The following is a 20,901-nucleotide window of genomic DNA, read 5'->3' on the forward strand; positions in this document are numbered from 1 at the left end:
TAAATTATGTGCAGATATATTATAACTGCATCAGTGACTTTATGGGTAGAGCTCCATGACAGCACTTTAGCAACACTGCTGTGCTCTCCAGCAGGATTTATGAAATAACTGGTATTTGGAAAGATGAATCATAATTGGTTATTCATGGGGAGGAACTAACAGACTGGAATCCAAATAAAGCCATAACTCGGCCTGCCTCTGATAACACAGCTAGTGCTTTGCTCTTTTCAGGCAAAGAAATAATCTGGTTTTCTTGCTTTTTAGTATATAGGTATCAAAACACATAGAAAATCTGTGCACTTATAATGAAGAAGAAATATAAAATAGCTGACTATGTTTCATATCAGGCAATGTTACAGCACAAAGGGGTCTGATTAGACATTAGGGTTGCTTGAAATGGTATTTATTATTAAGAAGGTAGTGAACAGTTCATGTAAGACCTTCAAAAGAAATATTGTTTGCCAGCAAAAGATGTGAAGCTTGAGAAAGTTGTTTGTAATTCAACAGATAGTCTCATCATTTCATATATATGATTGGGCAATACAGTCCTGCAGCCTCCTGAAAGCAACATTAAGGGATGAAGGATTCAAGGAATTTCACAGTGCACACTGCAGGCTGGCCAACAGAAAGCCCTGCTTAGTATCTTTAAGGGCAAAGACAAAATATTTACAAATTCAGGACTGGATGAAACTACAAAACTACTTTTGCCTTTTTTTTTCCTTGACACTCAGCTCAAATATCTCAGGGATGACCTATTTAAATCTGCCTGGTATTAGTTTTTTGAACTTCTGAACATGTGCTACATGCAGGGACTTTGCAGCCCTTATGCCTTCTTCTTAAAGCTCCTGGCATGAGCCTGACTGATGTTCAGCTGAACATCATTTATTCTCCTACAATTCCCATTTTCACAATATGGAGTTATAGCCTTAATGGTGTCACACATAACAAGTTTATACAAGTGTCTCATAATATTACTGTAAGATTCATAGGTCAGAATGTTCTTTGCATCCACTGCAAATTTTTGCTCTCAGATTTTGTCTCCACACCCTGCTTTAGCAAGATCCAATCATTCTTTCAGCTCTACTTTAACCCTGAGAAGGAATAATCATTTAAGACAAGTAAAAGCAGTTTGCATTGTTTCTATCAAGAGGTACCAGTTTTGATACAACTGTTTGCTGGAAAAAAAGGACATTTACCTTGACAGAAGATGCTGCTGCCTAGCCACAATGGGAAGAATACATAGGAACAGAAAATGTTCTCCTTAACATTTATAATTCCTTTACTCTTCCTTTTATTTATGGCTGTTACTTTGTGATGTCACCAGGCATCTTCTTCAGTAATTTTCATTCCTCCACACTTATGCTTCTGCCTGTATTTTCTGCTTCTCCTAACACAGCTTGAGGTTTCATCTCAACTTATTTTAGCAATAAAGATTGATTAAATTCAATATAATTTTTTTCTCAAATTTGAGTATAAAATAAGAAAAAAGCTCCATATGTTTGCTATCAAATCACAGCCTTTGTGAAAACTCCTCTATGAACACTTCACACATAGTTTCCTGGTTTGTTCTCTTTCTTTCCCCTTTTCATAGATTCAGAGAAAGTCCACGGAAGGGCAGTTAAAAATTATCAAAGGACCTATGAAGTGATTAAAATGTTTTTAGTTTGTAGATAAGATCACCAAATCCTGAAATACAAGAACTAGCAGGAGAGCACCACCAGGCTGGTAAAAGAGAGAGCACTTTAAGAAAGGGTAATTTAAAAGTCAGTAAAAGGCATCTGAGATGTTCTCCTGACAGATGCTTATGATCTCAGAAAATTCAGAAAGGTTTTAGGAAAATTAACAAACAATAAATTCATAAAGCACAGAGTTGGAAAAGGTTGGAAAAGACCTCCAAGATCAACAAGTCCAACCTCTGACCAGTCTCCACTGTCAAACAGACCACCACACTAAGTGCCATGTCCATTCATTTCTTGAACACTTTCAGATATAGTAACTCCACCAGTTCTCTGGGCAGCCTTCTTCAATGGCTGACAACCTTTTCAGTGAAGAAATGCTTCCTGATGTCCCAAAACTTCTCCCTAATGTCCAAGTAGATACTGAGAGGAAGAATCAGAGATGCATTCCTCTTTAATACAATCTTGGGTTCTCGGACAGTATTAGGAAAATAGAAGATGGATAACAGCCAGGTTCATGGGATAAACAGCACATCCTACTGCCTCCAAGACAGAACAGCAGGATAGATGGGCAAATGTGTGATTCAAAAAGAACTGTCCTATGTCTTTATACTCCTGTTTTCACATAGCAGTGCAGCTATAAAAATACTCCTGACTTTTCATTGACTTTCAGTGCCACTAAAAATGCAGATTTTCCTTTTTTAATTCTTTATTACATATGAACATGAAAACACATGAATGCATATTTTATATCACACATTACAAAGAAAAGTACTAGTAGGATACTTTTGCTGGCATGAAAAGCTAGCTAACCAGGTCAGACTGAAAAAAAAAAGTTTAATTGTTTCACTATGGAGTAGTTTATTGCAGAGCAGAGGCAGGAAAAAAGAGAAAAGGAAAAGGGAAAAAACAAGCAAGAAAGTCAAAGCCTAAAACATTGCAGCATGGCATCAAAACTCTTAAAATACTGACACAGATTTGAAAAAAACAAGACTATACTCATAATATAAAGCTTATTCAAAATAAATAGGTAATGAAAATACTACACTATGAACTCATAGATCAGATGATAACCAATAATTAACTCTGAAATCAGAGATCCTTCTAGTTAACAAGCAACCACTAAGCTTAGACAGACAGACCAGGGTTAGATATTGCTCCATTCATAAAACCTGTTGTGAAAGTTTACATCCAGCCATGTGAAACAAAATGTTTTGACACTCTGGGACCAAGGGTTTGTCTTGCATGCAACACCCTACACCAGCTTGAAACTTCACTTTTATCCTACATATTTGTTCAGACTTCAAGATTAGAAAGTAATTGCTTCCTCATGGGACTTCATAAAAACATGGTAAGTTTAAAATCTTCAAACAGTTATTTAAAATCAGTTATTTAAGCAATCTATCTTCTGGCTTATCCCATCATGAGAACCAGCACTGAAATCTCCACTAACTTATATATTACATGCCATTTTCAAAATTACATAAGGGAATAGAAGCTTAATGTAGCAGAAAGTAAACATAACTCGATTATCCTAAATTAAAAACACCCCCTGGAATCAACTACTCTACACAAAATTGTACTACAGATATCAAGAGAAAGCTCAATCTTGACAGCTGATGCCCTTATATACACTGAATCATCACCTGTGACTAGTTTTAAAAGTCAGCCAGTAAGAAACACAGAATTTTATCGTCTTTTTCAGGTAAGGGTTTGCCAAGGCTGCATATATGTCAAAATATTCACTAGACATGTTTAGGTGTGCAAAGATAACAAAATTCTAGAACGTGCTGTATGTACAGTGAAGGCATCTTCACCCTACATACAATATAAGACTGCAGATCACCCAAACCTGATGAACATGCAAAGCAGTCTGCTGAAAAGAACTTACATTGCCATGGTGCCTTTTCCATAATTTATTTATTCACAGGGCACGAGTGTTTCCACCTTGAAGATTTGTTTGTGTTTGTGTGCCCAGACAGAAACATCTGCCATGGTGCTGTCGGAGCACCTTACTCACACACTTCTTCCCATTAGCTGATCTTACATTTCTGGGAGTGATATGTGAAACAACCTGCCCATCCTGTTGTGGGCTAATGAGGTGCAGAAGCTCAGTTTGCTAGGAATACTGTGTATCTCCTGCCAAAAATAGGGGTCTGCATCATTTTTTGGTCCATCTTCTGTAAATGGGTCTTCTCTTTGACTTTGCAGAGATTGACAATGAAAACAAAGTGCAAAACAGACTAAATAAATACTGGAAGACAGCTAACATAGAAGATTGAGCTGGAGAAATAAACACTATTTTAAGAAGACGTGATCTCACTGATCTAACAGTCACAGTACTATGGCTTATATTATAATGTATGGGGTGGCTGTATTGCTTGACTAGCTGAAATTTCATGCAGCTATAGTAAAATTATCATTTATCCAAAATGCTGGTGCACCATGGCCAAAGCTCTATCATGATTGAAAACCACTGGTGTACTTCAGTGTAGCCACATTCACAAATTTAGCAATCATTGTTCAGCACATTGAAAAAGAAAAAAGATGTAGTAATATGAGGTTAAAGAACAACTTACACCAGCTAGCACCATTTCTGTGCACTCCACTGCTCTGTTATCAGCCAACAATCAATAGAAACAGAGATGCTTTTTAAAGACTGCAGTCCTTACATAGAAATTCCTCAGCCAACTGAAGATGTAACAAAAATACCAAAGTGGCAGCTTATGCTCATACACTGTGTTTCCTCTAAGCAAAGTGACCAAAATATTCCTGAAGTGATTAGTCTGACTTTATGATTTCATACATTTAAGTCAGTCTCCTCTGAGGTTATAATCACATAGTCATATATCTCAGATTTTGTGAAGCTACTCTTGAAATTAAATATTTTTGAAGATTTTCATATCAATGAGTCATGCAAAGTTTTGTGTTTGGCAATGTCACATTTCTTATCTAACATAAAGAAAAAAAACAGGAAGAAGGAATTCTCAGATGGCATTAAAGGCTCTTCAGAAAACAAATTCATCCCTTGTTTGCCAGACACTGTTCAGCGCTTTCTCCACTTATTCATTCAAAGTGTCAGTTTGTGTCTTTCAATATTAAAACATTAAATGAACCCAGAACAGGAACCAGCCCTCAGGCCTGTCACCACAAACAACTCTTAGATAAGTCCTCTGCTATCATCTTAAACCTCCATCTTCTAAAAAATCTCATCAATCCTAGAGTTCCGTTTTCCAGGCTAAATTCTTTCATAGACAGCTCTATACCATTATTTTCAGTTAGCTTAATTAATTACTTAACATCCCTCATTGTTGTCAGCTCCACAGATGTTTTTATGTCCATTTTTCCCTCTCAGTCTTTGTTTACTTTTGTTACATAAATTAAACAAGTGCTTCTCATCTTCTTTTATATAACAACTTTATGTAACAAGTGATCAAAACCAGACAAGGAATGCCAGTAATGTAACATCACCATGGTCCTGCACAGGGGTAGCTCCCTGTTCTCCACGTAGAATGTCTCACCTGGAACATCCTAATATCTCATTTTTTCCTTTCATTAAATGGATGACCTGGTTTTGGCTATGAGTCAATAACATCTGTATCTTCTTCTTTTGTTCACAACAGGCAAACAAATTCACAGCAGATAATTTTATCAGTCCTTAGTTGAGCAGATCCCAGAATTTTTCCGAGTATGATCATACCTATAAAAGTACAGTGTAAAACAACCCATTAAACTAGCACAGTACCAGTCCAGCAGTTCCTATCTGACAGATATCTGCCACCACCCCACCTAGGGACACAAGCACTAGTGGTACCATACAAAGTATATGACCAGCACTGTGAAACTTCATTTCTGCTCCCACAGTTCTTCCACATGCCAGTCCTTCTTGCCTTCTGTAGCAGCAAAGTTGCTCAGAAGCGTCTTGTCATCAAACTTACCTGGCATGTCTTTATTTTGCTGTACAAAACTCCTCAGTAAATACATTAAAATTAGGTAGATTTCAAGACTGACACTTAGAGAATATATCTCAGATTGGAGAGAGATTAGTATTAAATACTTTCAAATTTTTTTCTCTCAACTACCTTTCCAGTGTAAAGTGTTTCCTGAATCATGCTCAGTAGTGAAATGTAACAGGTAAAATTACTTACAAAAATTAATAACTAAAATTACAAAAATTAGTAACTAAAGATAGGTTTCCTCTCATTCTGTTTCAAGGCACCTCTTACTATGATATCCTTAACTCTGACTATTCTTGGGAAGTATGAAATAGACTTGTTAATACAGTAGATGCAAACCAACCCTAATTAAGCTAAGCCTGACTTCACAAACTGCTTCACATGCCTAAAATTTGGTTTGTAACCCTGTAGATTGAGTTAGTCATACAAGGAGATGTGACATGATGTACATGCTTCCTACAGAACACAGATGCTTACTCTGCCTGCTGCTCTTCTCCATGGCTCTGCATGTGTGAGTCAGGACTGGCCATAAAGAAGGTTATTGGGCCAGACTGCAGATGCCAGTGTTCCACTAACAGTTTGAGCAGTTGTTCCATAACCATAAAGACAAATACCCTGCCAGACTCACCAGATTGCTATTAACACTATAGCCAAAGTCTCAACTTGCAAGTAATTGCTATTATAAACAAAAGTTTGCAGAATAGGACTTTCTTTAAGCTTATTTTCTCTAAGTTTAAAAAAAAACTTGAAAAGGGCAATGAGGGTGAGAATATCATATGAGTAGCTTTCTAGTGAAAATACTAGCAGAATAAGATATCTGTTACTATTTTGAGCGGTAATATGTTCCCATAGAAGAACATATACAAGAAAACAGAATACTGACGCGAAAACCTGATTTGGGCTTCTTAAGTTACCATTAAGTTCTTGCACAATCATCACATTAATTACAATCTATGACCCCCTCCCTAAACACACACATAGAGGCACCAATTTTTTTCCAGAAGGATGAGGCAGAATAACCAATAAACTTTGATTTTAAGTTTCAAAACATTCTGTAAACTCCTATTACCAAGTATATGGACTGAAAACCGACTGAAAACATAGGGAATAACCATGTAATTATTAAGGTTGTGAATCATGACTTCTATTTCACAGTCTCCCTCTTGACATACATGCTCAGAAATTGCCTAGGAAAAACTGGGGCATGAGGTACAGGGGAATTACTGTAATTGCATGTTAAACCCAAAATATTTTTTACTGAGCTGTTTTATTGTCTTAGAACTTCAGAAAAAAAAAAAAGGTTCACCAGTTCTCCTTTTCAATATTTTTTCTCTAACAATTTGTTATCTTTTTAATGATCTGCACATAATTTTGAACAAGATTTCCTACTGAGATAAAAATAAAGTCAGACCTCAACCTGATCATTCTCTGAACATGACTAACACAGTGAAATATAACAAAATTATTGGAAACTGTTCTTCTCTGCTCTCTGTCTCCAAATAGCAACAGAACATTTAGCAGCATCACCAATTCCATTCATTGCCTCAAGGTCCTAAAACTCACTCTGAACTGTGAAAAAACACATCTTTCCTACACCCATTGTCCATGCTTCAAGGAGCAATCACAGAAAAGTAAAAGCAGAGTAAATACTAAAAATGGCTTCATACTGTGCATATGCCTTTCCAGTTTACATATTTACTGACAAACTGATGGAAGTTTTCCGGTCAACGCATTTCTATAGAATAGCTGGCAACACCTCCAGGTCAGGGGCAGATTTAAGAGACTGGTTCTGCATGGTCAGTGAGTAGGCTCAGAATTGTGCACTCACAGTTGCTATGATGGTTCTCCTTGTTGTTTTTATATTTTTCATCTATTGGCAGAAAATTTATGCGAAATATAAAGCCTAGGCACAGTCCTAGAGCAAAAATTCTGCTTACTAGTGCCTCATATTTTTAAGAATGGAAGTAACACTAGGTTAACAGACAAAAAATTCAACAATGCTTCACTCCAATGTCAGTGAGCTCAGTGTGTTTTCAAATGCATTGCTGAATTCAACTATACATGTTCATTGATAATAAAACCAAGATACCTATGAGAGAGACAAATGAAAGACAAGTGTCTCTTTTTCAACATTCAGATTTTCAGCATGCAGATTATGATCTTCATGTTAAAAACTATGGAGTTGTTTTTTTTAAGACAGACTTCATTTTCTCTGTGCCATTATCTCCAGGTTCAAGTTTGGGACCTGACCCTCCAGACCAGTAACCTTAAAATCCCACATTCAGGACAAAGTGTATTCATTAATTTGTATGCAAATTTTTTCACCAGCATAGAAACAAATCTTGGAAACTTCAAAAGGTCTTTTTTTGTATCATCTAATCTGCAGTCAAAGTTATGCCATTACATATCCTAAATTATGACTACATGAAGAGTCCTGTGTGTGCATGGGTGTGTAAAAATATATATAAATGTATATATGTATACACTCACACACAGAGAAATAGGAGAGAGTTATTAAGAAGACACTTTCTCATAGACTCCCTGTAGGGAAGTTATGAACAAACTAATTTTAGCATGAGTTTTCAGTCTGCTGAGCTTTCCAAAATACTGCTAAGCATCTGTGTGGTGAAAAGCCCAGGAAATCTGATGCAGATCACTCATTTTGGAGGACTGCAGAGCCAAGACCTGTATATTCAGCAGAACAGAACTGCAGTTCCAGTATTACACCCACACACTTTTGCATTCATCAAAACAAAACATAACTTCAGCGCAGTTTTTTTCTGAGTTAAAGCAGAAATCTACACACCTGCACACAGAGGGGTGTCTATGTTACACCTGTTAATGCCTTCCCCTAACAAACTTAACTCAATAATTTAATTCTATAGAAGTTTCTGTACTGCAACTATTCAAAGCACCTTTATTTCATTACTCATTTTCTGGGGTGGGTAGAAGTAATTTATTTCCCCAGGTTTCAGCCACCCTGGCATGAGTCAGCTTATATTTTCTTCCACAAATTGGGATATCAGAGGAGTATCAAACCAGTGCAATAATGACCAATGTGTTGACCATTATGGCCAAGTCATGTGGATACTTTAATATTTGAAGCAATGTTTGCCTGTACAAAAGTAAATGCTGCCAGGACAACGACACTCCTGACATTTTTCTTCAATAATTAGCCAGAGCATGTACCACTTTTTATTGACCAAGTATTTCCAAAATATTCTGTATGTGAGTCACAAGTCTAGTTCTCTTAATAAATTCACATCCTTGTACAGTCATTTCAAGAATGACAAAAATAAACTAAGTGCATGAAATTCAAAATATAAACCTCAGCATCACTGCCATTAACAGTTTTGGTTGAAGTCAATTTAAATGAAAATAGACTGGGGAAATATATTAAAATTTTTTGCCCTTTTTTTTTTTTTGGTGGCAAGAAGTTTTTTCTTTAAACTTCGAAAGGGAAGATGCTATTAACACTGCAAATGCATAAAGGCAACTAAAAATAGCTTTAACTGTGCTTTTTTCCTGACAGAATTTTGCCATGCAATTTAAACAAGTACAGTCCAGGAATAATTCGTAGGTCTTATCAAGAGAAAGGAGAAGAAAGAGGTTTTTCAAACTATGTAGTAAACAATCTGCATTGCTTCTCATTATGTTCTTGTGCCAAAATTCTAGAGAAATATGGTAAACATTCAAATGGTTTCTCATTATATAAATCACTTATTTAATTCCCCTAGGTGAATAAGGTGGAAATAAAACAATTCAAAAAGTAGTCTTTCCATATGAAAAAAGAGTCTGTGCTCCTATTCTGAAGATAACAAAAGGTGCCCGTCTCATTTTAGGTTCAGGAGGATAGATTTCATTAGAAGGAGCCCACAGTAAAACACAAGATGGTATGCAACTTTTGAATAATTGTATGGCATAATTCATCATAGCATTAGTTAGTTATTGCAGTGTCCAATATATAAGATTAATTTTCAAAAGAGAACATTTATTACTGCCATTCCTTCAGAAGTCCTATATGGAAAATTAATTTAAACATGGAGCCTATAATGAGGATTAATAGTTTCAAAACACTTTCAGAATTGTGTCAAAGTGTACTTCAGAATTAACTACCCCTATTAGCAAAAAAAAAAAATAAATTTATTACACCCCACACCAAATCTCATATTTGGTTGGAGGCACGGAAATGAGTTATGCCACATCATTCATTCCAGGAAAGGAAGGAAAGTACTGTAAACTATGTAAATTAAATGGTGGTATCAATCTAAAGTACAAAAGCACTAGATCAGATTTTTCACTTTTTTTCCAGAACTAGATATCAGGTGGATTGTCATGCCAAATAATGCCTATCCCACAAAAAGCACTCAGGGTCATTTTCTAAATAACATAAACTTATGCTACTCAATGCTTAAGACCAAGGCAATGATACAAGGACACCTACTTTTACTTGTTGTCTAGCTTACAGAAAAAAACTCATAGTTTGAGCAGCAGGCATTAGCATATTGCCTAATATCCAACAATCTCTTGTGAGAAATTGAGACATCTCTTCTTAGATAAAGTAACATAAAACATGTGAAAACTCTTACTCCTTGCCTCCAGTCAGATTCCTGTAAAATCACACATTCTCAATGAAAATAAAACTCTGAGCAAGATATTTACCCCTTTTTTGAATGGAATAGATATTCCTTGACATGTTGAGAGAAACTCAAAGTCCCTCTCTAACCTGTGTTCTATGCAACTTTATGGAAACATAATTTAAAAACAGCAGTAGCTAAGACCACTCATAAAAAATGTCAAAATTGCTTTAGTTTTAGGGGAGTCTCACATCTGAGCATTTGAAAGCAAGCAAACTAATTAAAAACTACTTCACACTAGAAGACAATATATTTTTGAACTTTAGAGCTTAACTAAAAAGTAAATGATTATGAATTCTTTATGTAAATTGAAATGAGAAACAGCTTCTTTATTTCAAGTAACTGAGAGAAAACAGATGGAAAATGCAAGTCAGAAGACTAAAATTATCTGGAGCACAGGAACTGGCAAATACCTTACCTAGCTGAAAGACTTCCAAGCACTCTCATACTTTCTCCTCCTAAGTGTGCATCTCTTTCAGCTATTAATAATCCACCCTTTACTATGGGCTGAAAGTCCCTGAGTTAGTCAAAGCACTTGGTACCTCAGAAGTCAGTTCCTTCTCTGTACTATTGCCAGTAGAATTACCTTTGAATCCTAACTTTCTTGCAGAAGAGATATAGTTTACTCCAAATAAGCATTGTGGAGAAGCAAAGGCATATTGGTGTTCCTTCTCTGGTGATTCATGCATAAGTGCCATGTATGACCCCAGGACTAGGAAGTGCATTTGTTGGCTGCATCCTAACATGCTGGGAGAAACAATTTGTAAACAATTTTTGAAATGTTAGTGTGGCATTTTACTTCTCCCAAAAGAGCACAGGGCCAAAGTTATGATTCCAGGGATTATCTGTGAACTGTGTTTAAGCTGTGTTCATGAATAAATAACATCCAGGAGAGGATAAACAAAGACAGACTTAGACTCCATGGGTTCTTAAATCATTTGCTTCTCATTTATATCTGCATAACAGCCAGGAGTAAAAGTTCTGAAAGTTAATAAATTGTTCCCTGTGATATAAGTGCAAATGAAACTAAAATCCAAATTCCTGCACTTGTAGAAGCAGCAGTATCAAAGATTATTTAGAAAGGCAATAAAGAGCTGCAGAGAAGATTGAAAAGGAAATGATTGCATGGTCCAAGTCTTAGGTATTGCTGGCAAATCAATGCCTTGCAATGTGAATTGCTATATTCCTCCAGCAGCAACTGAGTCTCTCAGAAAAGTGTATCTTATTCCAAATCTTTCAAGAGCTGCTCTCCATGCTACACCTTAAATCAGACTACTCTTCTAGCTATTCTTCATGCAAAATAAAAACAGGATGGAAAAATAAATGTACTTGCAGTTTTTTCTAAGTGTAGCAGAATCTGTTAGTTCCATTTCACTTTTACTGTTCCAAGTGTTTCACAGAAAAGGCAAACTTGCAAACTCCAATTCCAATGAACTTACATCAGTTTTGCTCTTTAAATACATTTTTTTCCTCATTACATGCATTAATGAAAGAATGCTTCTTACTCAGAGAGGATTTAAAGGAAAATACTACGAAGCACATAAATTAACTTTCTTCTCTAGACATAGTTTTTCTTAGACATAGGCAGCAGTGTATTAATATCAGCAGAACTAGTTGATGAAAATCATTTTATAAAATAGATAATTTGATTTTCCATTTACGAATCTTGCCTCAAGACTGGCATGAAGATTGCACAGGTGGGGGACTCAGCACAATGCATTTAACAAAGTATTGCCTAGAACACAAAAAAACTCTCCTTCCTCGAGATATGCTGCCCACATAGAGGGAGACTGAACAAAACACCAGGGGAAAATGGGATAAAAGATTCTGACAGCAATTCACATTTTGGGAAGCTCCATGGTTAAATGCTGGCAGGAGCAGAGCTAGACCTTAAGCTAAACAACTGAATTCAGTCATTTTTTGCTTTAGAAATGTTTCCTAATGCACAAGAGAAAACGCTTATTAATAAATTCTATGCAAGTTAGAATAGAAGGAAAAGCAGCTGAAAAAATAGTAATATCTCAAAAAAGAGAAACAGAACAGACCTATTAAAAATATTTTTTCTTCAGTCACAGGTTTAAGTAGACAAAAAACAACCCCCAACACTGAAGCTCTCTTTTATACTCTGCAGTTGGAGAATCTGTGAAGTGCCACTGGTGTTTCTTTAGAAAAACATCACAGTGTACTGGGAAAAGACAATCAAGTTTTTGTGGTAGATTCATACTGGGCCTGTTACAAGTCTACTTCTCTTAATAAATTCACATCCTTGTACAGTCATTTGAAGAATGACAAAAATATATTAAGTGCATGAAATTCAAAATATACATTCTCTTTTGGTTTACTTGCACTTGTTCATCAGAATTTATTCCAAGTAAACCCAAGGTGCCCTAGGTTTATAGAGAAAGTCACTTTCTATTCATAGTTATTTATATAATCAAGAAATGAAACTTTATACTGGAATGATGACCATTACAGACAAGAACTGCAGCTATAAACTGCAAGGTATGGCCTTGCAGTGTGTGCCTCTCTCTGAAAGGGAAAAGGACATTGAGAATAATCTCCCTCCCTCTCCTCATTCTTTTTTTCCTCCATTTCTGCCAACACACAGTCATTCTTAGACAAAAAGAGAACAGACTAGGTCTTTTTGATTCCTCTCACAATTTCTGCATTTGACTTCAAATTTAACCTTAATTGCCTTCTGTTTCCAACAATTTTACACCACACAGACTTGCAACGTCTCACTTATCTTCTCCTAGGAAATATGTCAATAAGTGCACTGTACTATATAAATACTTAAAATGACATGCAAACCTGAATGATTGAGAATGTGATGTGCCTCACTGTCTGTCATTCAGGTGACTCATTACTTCACAAATTAAATCAAACACTCATGTCCATCTAGAATCTGTAGCTTGTTGTCTAGTTTGACTATTTGCTTCAGAAATTTCTGCTTTCAGGAGGATCATGACTAAATATTTAATCATAGATTTCCAGACAGAAACAGCAACAAGAAAACCTTATATGATTCTCACTCTTTTAAACAATGAGTATTTGTTTTAAACAAGAGAGTAGCCTTGCAGGGAAAGACACAATTCTCTGGGGATGATTTGGCATTTTTCATTTCAAAACTTTAAAAATTCAAAATTAGAATTGAATTGCCTGAAATTGTCACAAGAAAAATTGTGGATTTTCTTTGCAGGGTAAAAGTTAGTTTGAGATTTCTGGTCCCTTGAAGAAAACCTGAAATGTTATATTTAATAGTAATTTAAACTGAAACTTCATTCCTTCAAGATTAATTTTTGCAGCAGCTGAAATCTAAAAGCTATTTTTTGTACAGTGTGTGATGGTTTATTAGCTTTAGGAGGCCTTTAAGTAGACTCTGGAAGCACTGCTTGCCTTGCCATTCAATATAACACAAAATTAGACAATGAGCATTTGGATGTCAGAAAAAAAGACAAACAACTTTCTTTTGGAAAAAATTAACACAATTAAGTATGCCAAACAGGGAACCTGGACTCTGTGATTTCTAGCATCCCTGGGGCAGGAGTGATACAGTGCTCAACCAGATAAAGCAACATTTTGTTGCTGGGAAGCTCTACTGTTTTAGTTCTCCAGTACTGCACAGATGAAATGTACACTGTAAATACAGATTTACCTGTTTACACTTGGAAAATTTGGACACAAAAATCTTTTCATTCAGTACCTATGATATTCCAGTGATGACTCATTCTAGGAACAATTTCATATGCACAGCTGGTACTGCAAGGCTTGCTGATTAAATATTAAGGTAAATAATTAAGACTCTCAAGCATTCTGAAATTACAGAAGTCCTGAAAGGTGCTGAGGTAACACTTGTCATTCCTGACAAATCTATAAAAACACAACAACAAGCAAAGGGCACCTGTAAATCAATGACAGGGAGCTTAAGTACTATGGCAAAAGTACAGAATTAAGGCTCTTATCTATACAATGTGTGCAAGGCAGAGAAGTAAGTCCCTAGCAGAACAGTGGAAGTTATGTCAAAAGCAGTGAAATAGTGATGCCATTTAATGATAGACTGATTTAACAACATCTTTTTATTTATCACTTCACATACATAGTTTAGTCCAGAAATGTCTGTCCACATAAAATCATAACCTTTTCCCCATCCCAAAAATCACATATATAGTCCCATAAACTTATATATATGCCTAGATGTAGACACATAGACATACATGTGAAAGGTAAAAGTGATACTCTGTTTTGCTGTGTTGCCTTCCTTTATAACAATGAACTTCCTGTTGCCCTGATTTTTAAGATTTTCTAAAGCCTTCTGGGTTTACATTCTTGTAGAAAACTTTCTCACACAACTTTCTGTAAATAACCTATTGTTCTGCATTCCTTCAGAGAGGTGGAGAAATTTCATGCACTAATAGTTTGTCCAGTGTCATTGGAGAGGTGGCATGTTTACCCTCCAATCCACTGTCAACTTTAGAAAAGTATAAATGTTAGTCAGAAATAAAACTTCTTCTTTGCTACCTTTACAATAGCAGCAGCTCACATCATGCTTTCCAGTAACATTCCTGATCATAGGATGATTTATAGTTAACTGATGAAAAGTGCTTCAGAAGAACCGACTACTATTAATGTTTTATATGTGGCCAGACGCCTCTTTCTTGCCTTTAAGTGATGATCAGTGGATATATATCAGCAATAATAAGTATTCTAATAAGCAAAATCTTGCACATTACAGTCCCATCCAATAGGAAAGATTGTTAATTAGTGCTAGCTTTTAAATGAAAAATTGTTTTATGTTTCCCATAGGAACATGCAATTAAAAGTTAAGGTGGATACCATAATACTTATATACAAAATAAAGATATTATATATTTATATATAATATATATTATATATATAATATATATAATATATATATGTAATATATATATTATATATATAATATATATTATATATATTAGTTGGAATTTTATAAAAACATTAACCAAAGACAAGTAAGTATGGCAAATTTCAGCTCTTTGGATTTTTCCCTTGGTAAAACTAGAAAGAGTATGAAAGGGCACTTTGTACAGAGGTACCGTTTGTCGGGATCCCTGTTATTCCTCAGTATTCACAAGTACCAATGAACAAGAGACTTCCCAGCACAGATCTATCATGTCTAGCTTCATTTCAGCTACAAAAAGAAAACCTGTGGTGTAAACATGTGACATACTGCGCTGTAAATGGTAGCTGGACTAGTATTTGACACAGCTGAAAAGAGAAAGATGGGAGTGAAAATTTTACATGAGTTGCAAGCTGTCTTCAAATGTTTAGAGCACAAAGCAGAGCTCCTCTTCATTTGTGCTTACTGGAAACTATGGTAGCTAACAGATGTGATGCCTGCAGAAAGCAACAAATAATAATCACCAGCCAAGGGAATTGTTAGGCTCTGAAATTACACAGGATGCTGCAGTTGCTCATTTCCTACAACATAGTGTTATTCAAATCATATCTAAAAACTGGGGACAAGAAATAGACTTGCAGACCACAATAAAAATAAACACCAAGGTCAATAAAGGCCAAAATGAGGTGTCCAAATAAAATACTCCGTAACCTTATGCCACGGTTAGATATACAAAAAAATAAGTGATATTTTAAATAGCCAAATATAAGCAAGCAAATACATTATTTGCAAAAATCAATACAAATAAAGTTAGGGAAGGTTTTCTTGCTATTTTTCTTAGGAAAAAGATCTCCAGTCAAGAAAAAAATAGAGTCAGATTAAAAGGAAAAACTATATAAAAGAATATTCAGCTTTCCTTTGACTAACTTTAAAAATTAATTACAAGAAAATTATTAATGGATGTTGAAACGCTAGTCCAAATTAAAAAGGCTAAATATCATTATTACTTCTTTCAGGTGGTAAAAATGATGATTGTGGTTGTGCTGACATTTGCCGTCTGCTGGCTGCCCTACCACATTTACTTCATAGTTACTGGGATCTATCAACAATTAAATCGGTGGAAATATATTCAGCAAATCTATTTAGCCAGCTTTTGGCTTGCCATGAGCTCTACAATGTACAATCCCATTATCTACTGCTGTCTTAATAAGAGGTAAGAGCTGGTTATGAAATGAGAATATAAACTGCTTAAATGGAAAAACAGACATAGAATTTTCACTTAAATAGCTTCCAGTTAGTGGGGAAAAAACAAAATGAAAAAAAAAAAAAAAAACACCTTTCTTTAGGTCTGTACTTGAAAAGAACCCCCAAAACCCTGAAGGTGAACTTCCAGTAAAAATTCTGGTCTACTTAAAATTTCAGAGCAAAATTCTGTTTTCAGAAACAAGTCCTTCCCATGTGCACTTGCAAAATTAAAAAAAAAAATATAGCAGTTTAAAGGTCTTGGTTTGCAAAATATAAAAATAAAGAAGACAGTAATTATTAATATAGAGTGCAAGCTGTATGTTCACTAATTGTAGCCCAAATTTTGTTTTGCTGGAAGAATGCAATACAAAATGTGATTTACTGTGTTTTGTATATCTCAGCATTACATTTCTACTGTGCTCCAAGATCTGCAACAGGCTGATGAATATTATACCAATGTTTATATTCTCATTACTTTATACTGAATTACAGGATTGTTTGATAACAAGACATTATGCTCTAAATTTCAAAGGCACTGCACCTATTGAGTTTGGTGACATTTTACCAATACGTGATAGTCTGAGAAAACTGCACTGCAGAATGCACTCAAATCTTTCATTTCAACTTACAGGACTAGGATCTACACAAGCATCCTGGCCATCCTATTCACCAGCACTCCTAGCATAATTGGATAAAGATCACCAAGAACAATTAATTACTTCACAAACCCAGTATGAATCAGTATTGAATAAGTAATCTCAAATATTATTTCAAATCTCTTTTGACTTAGCAGCCAGTGCCAAGTTTAATTACTGTCAAACTTGATACCAATATTACATGGTATTTCTCAACACTCACTAAAGATCATGCAGTACCTGTCAAGAGGAATCTAATAAGAAATGAAGTGAACAAATCCTAACAAGCTTTTATTGGAATAAAAACACTTGTGTCATCCTTCTTGATGGGAATAACTTATGACGATTAACATTCATTATCTTTTTAAAAGATAAGGTAATGACTAAATTCATAGAGCCTTCTGATGAGCTCTTCATCATTTTACAACTGCTTAAAGGTGAGCTTTTCATCATACACAACTGTTTAAAGATGACAAAGTTTTAGCATGCCAGAACAAAACTAAGTCAAATGGCAAATTTTCCATTAATTTCAACAGAAAATAGATTTCAGTAAGTGTCCAGTGTCTGCAAAATCAAAGGCAAGGAAGAATGAGGCCTCATATATTTCAATTACTACCATAAAACTTATAAACTAATCCCATTTTCTTAAAAAACTTTTTACAGCACAGCTACAAAAATATTTATAAAAAAATAATATCTCCGATGTGGCTTATGTTGACACTTGCAAACTGCAAAATTACATGTCTGGATTAAAGAATGCAGCCACAGAAAAATTAATATTTAAGACATACTAAAGGTCATCTTATTCAGAATTTGATGCAAGAATGAAGTCCTGGTGACAGTTTTCTTATAATTAAGTTCCATATTGAAATGAAGATACCAGAATGTCTGCTTCCTTTTCATTAAATAGGAAAATAGAACTTGTTGCTGGGAGTCAGATCAGCTCGTGCCTCTGCTGGATTTAGTATCAGACAGAACATCTATCCCCAGCATCATCTTCCAGGCTAATTAGGATATTACACATCTAGATAAAGAGAGCATTATTTCAAGATGAAGAAAAAACATGCCCTGAATTAGAAAGAGGATGGAAGGTGCCAAGAAAAGTAATACAGTTTAAAGATGCTTTTGTTTTACAATTCCGATCACTAAATCCATTTCCATCAGAGGTTCTTTCAGTATTTTTCCAAAATATGGACTGCATGTACACAGAGAATGCTGAATAGCAACCTACCTGCTCAGTTGTCATAACGTGAAAACTCCATGGCAAACTTCAAAATCTGAGGAAGTAAAAGTCACTTATGTGAGATCTGTTAACTTTAACAGAACACCTGATCTGAATTTTTACCTGCAGTCATCACTGTGCTAGTTTAACCACTGCTCCAAAACACTTAGGATAAAAAACCGAGTTGATTGCTAAAAGAAAACAAGAGAAGCAAGACAAGTGAGAAAGCAAAAGAAAATAAGCTTTAAGTCTGGGTGAAAATGTGTTCTTTTTCTAGTTATACATAGGTACATAGGGAATCGCTTTTCTAATATATTAAACTTTTATTCTGGAAATGCAACCACACAAAATGTAACAATGGTCTTTATGGTGAATCCCTGCCTCTGTATGAGTATTGCAAATACTTGAAAGCTTCAAAGTGCCTGTTTGTATATTGCTCACATTCAGATTTCAACTTTCTAGGATGCCCTTAATTATTAAAATTATTTTCCAAACATTTTACATGAACAATTATTAGTCATTACATCATTCCCATATAAGCATCTCTGTTAGAAAGAGACACAGAAAGGATATTGAAATTTGGAAGCTGGGATGGAATTTTAGAGAAAAGAAAGTTACAAAGTTTCTTGCTGAAAGATGAAAATATGGGTGCAGATCACATTAGAGGTCAAATCAAAACAATTTCTGTGAAGACAGTTCTATGAAAGTTGGTGTTTGTTTACTTTGCACAGGCAAAAGGCAGGAAATTCATTATAAGGAAAACACCAATGTTAAAATGCAGGGACAGCATACAGAAAATCAGAAACCGAAATCAGATGTTACACTATCTTTTGTTGCCCTACTCAGACTTCAGTCAAGGAAACTCCCACTGACTTCAGCACACCCAGGCCTAGGGGCAGGATAATTGGCCAAGTCAGTATCCTGCCAGCACTGTGTTTTCAGATGAAGGCCAGGGGCTGGCTCTCCCAACCCAGGCATTCACCAGGCTTCTTTCTTCCTAGGTTCCGAGCTGGCTTCAAGCGAGCTTTCCGCTGGTGCCCCTTCATTGAGGTGTCCAGCTATGACGAGCTGGAGCTAAAGGCAGCCAGGTTCCACCCCACCCGGCAGAGCAGCCTCTACGCGGTGTCCAGGATGGACTCCAGCATGACGGTGGTGCTCGACACTAACGATGGAGACAGCACGCATGCCAGCCATAAGAAAAGAACAGCTCCAAGGGACCTGAACTTCAATGGTTGCTCACAGAGGAATTCCAAGACTGTCTCCATGGCCTCAAGTCTCATCAGTTCACTACACGCATCAGCAGATGTTTATTCCTAAACATTTCATGTTGCTAAAAGGGCAACACTGGACAATGTTCTACTATGGGATTTAGTATCCATACCACAGGAAAACAAACTAGATTCCATTAACAAACCCTAGCTATAAAGATTGTGAGACTTTTGGGAATCTCTTACTTGTTTTTGCTTTGGAGAGGAAGAAGAATTTGAAGACATATGTATGCCTCAGTCCAAAATCATAGTTGCACCTTAGCCACAACAATGTTTGTGGGGATTATCCAGAGCAAACCAATGGCATAAAAAAATTTGTTTCAGATGTCTCTTACCTGTGGCATTTATGTTTGACTTATTGAAATGTAACAGGCTCCTTTACTTATTGAAGCAGAAATGTACTGTTTTCCATTATGAGTGTATTAATTCCACAGTAACAACATTACATGAGATTTGATTATAAAGATGTATTTATAATGAACACCTAATGAGCCCCAAGTCTATTAAGCTGTTTTACAATTTAGTCCCATTCCCAAACAAATAGATAAAATGAAGTTCACATCAATGCAGTTTAGCTCTGTCTGCAACAGTACAATTTTGCAAATATATATGAGAACAGGAGAACATGACTAAGAGACTAAGTTAAATTCTACCAAAGTTTGCATATTAATAAACATTAGACTCTAATGGGTTCTGTACTTCCAGGGGAATATATTGCTTTGATGAAACTCTCATAGCTTTCTATCTTCGCAGAAAGGGTAAGGTCTGTCTCCAGTGACCTTAAAGGAACCTGACTGACTTTAGAAAGGCCAAAAGATTTTAAACTGGAGATTCATATATGAAAAAAATGTCACTGTGGCAATAGACTCGTCTCTGCAAAAGATAAAGTAACAAGATTAATGATGGAAAACTTCCACTGGGAAAAAAAAAAAAAAAAAACAAACACCTGTTTGGGCTTTTTTCACAAATTTTCCATAGCTTGATTCATGTAAAAATACTCCTGTGCTTGCCTCTGAAAATATGCTAGGCACTCTTACACAGACATGTTCCCACTGAATTCAGACAAAAACCCACTTATCATCACTGTTGCAGAGAAAGCTAGATGTAACAAAAAAAGGAACCAGAGAGTAGCCTTTTAGTTAAATGACTGTGCCTGTTGCATGAATAGACTGGTTATGTGAATGTTGTCAAACAGTTAATAAAAACATAAGCAAGAGTGTGAATGTCTTCTTGAGTTAGCCAAACCAGCACAGGATAGTGTATATCTGGCTGACCTAACACAGTACCAAAGCTGAGCAATTAATAAGGAGACATTTGAAGAGAGAAAGGCTTGATCTGACTTTAGTCCACATTCCTTCCCAGCACCTAGGGATGATCACATCA

The 20,901-nt window shown here is 35.6% G+C and overlaps 1 protein-coding gene across 1 annotated transcript in view; it reads left to right on the forward strand.

Moving 5' to 3' along the window:
• The window catches only part of TACR3 (tachykinin receptor 3), a 35,946-nt gene extending 16,379 nt beyond the window's left edge, over positions 1-19,567 (forward strand). The window contains exons 4-5 of the mRNA XM_021531474.2: positions 16,165-16,361; positions 19,252-19,567. Of these exons, the coding sequence (XP_021387149.2) occupies positions 16,165-16,361; positions 19,252-19,567 (513 nt within the window). The remainder of the gene's footprint in view (positions 1-16,164; positions 16,362-19,251) is intronic.
• Positions 19,568-20,901: the final 1,334 nt, after the last annotated feature.

The sequence above is a fragment of the Lonchura striata genome, chromosome 4 (genome assembly GCF_046129695.1).
Source record: "Lonchura striata isolate bLonStr1 chromosome 4, bLonStr1.mat, whole genome shotgun sequence".
In the NCBI taxonomy this organism is placed as follows: Eukaryota; Metazoa; Chordata; class Aves; order Passeriformes; family Estrildidae; genus Lonchura; species Lonchura striata.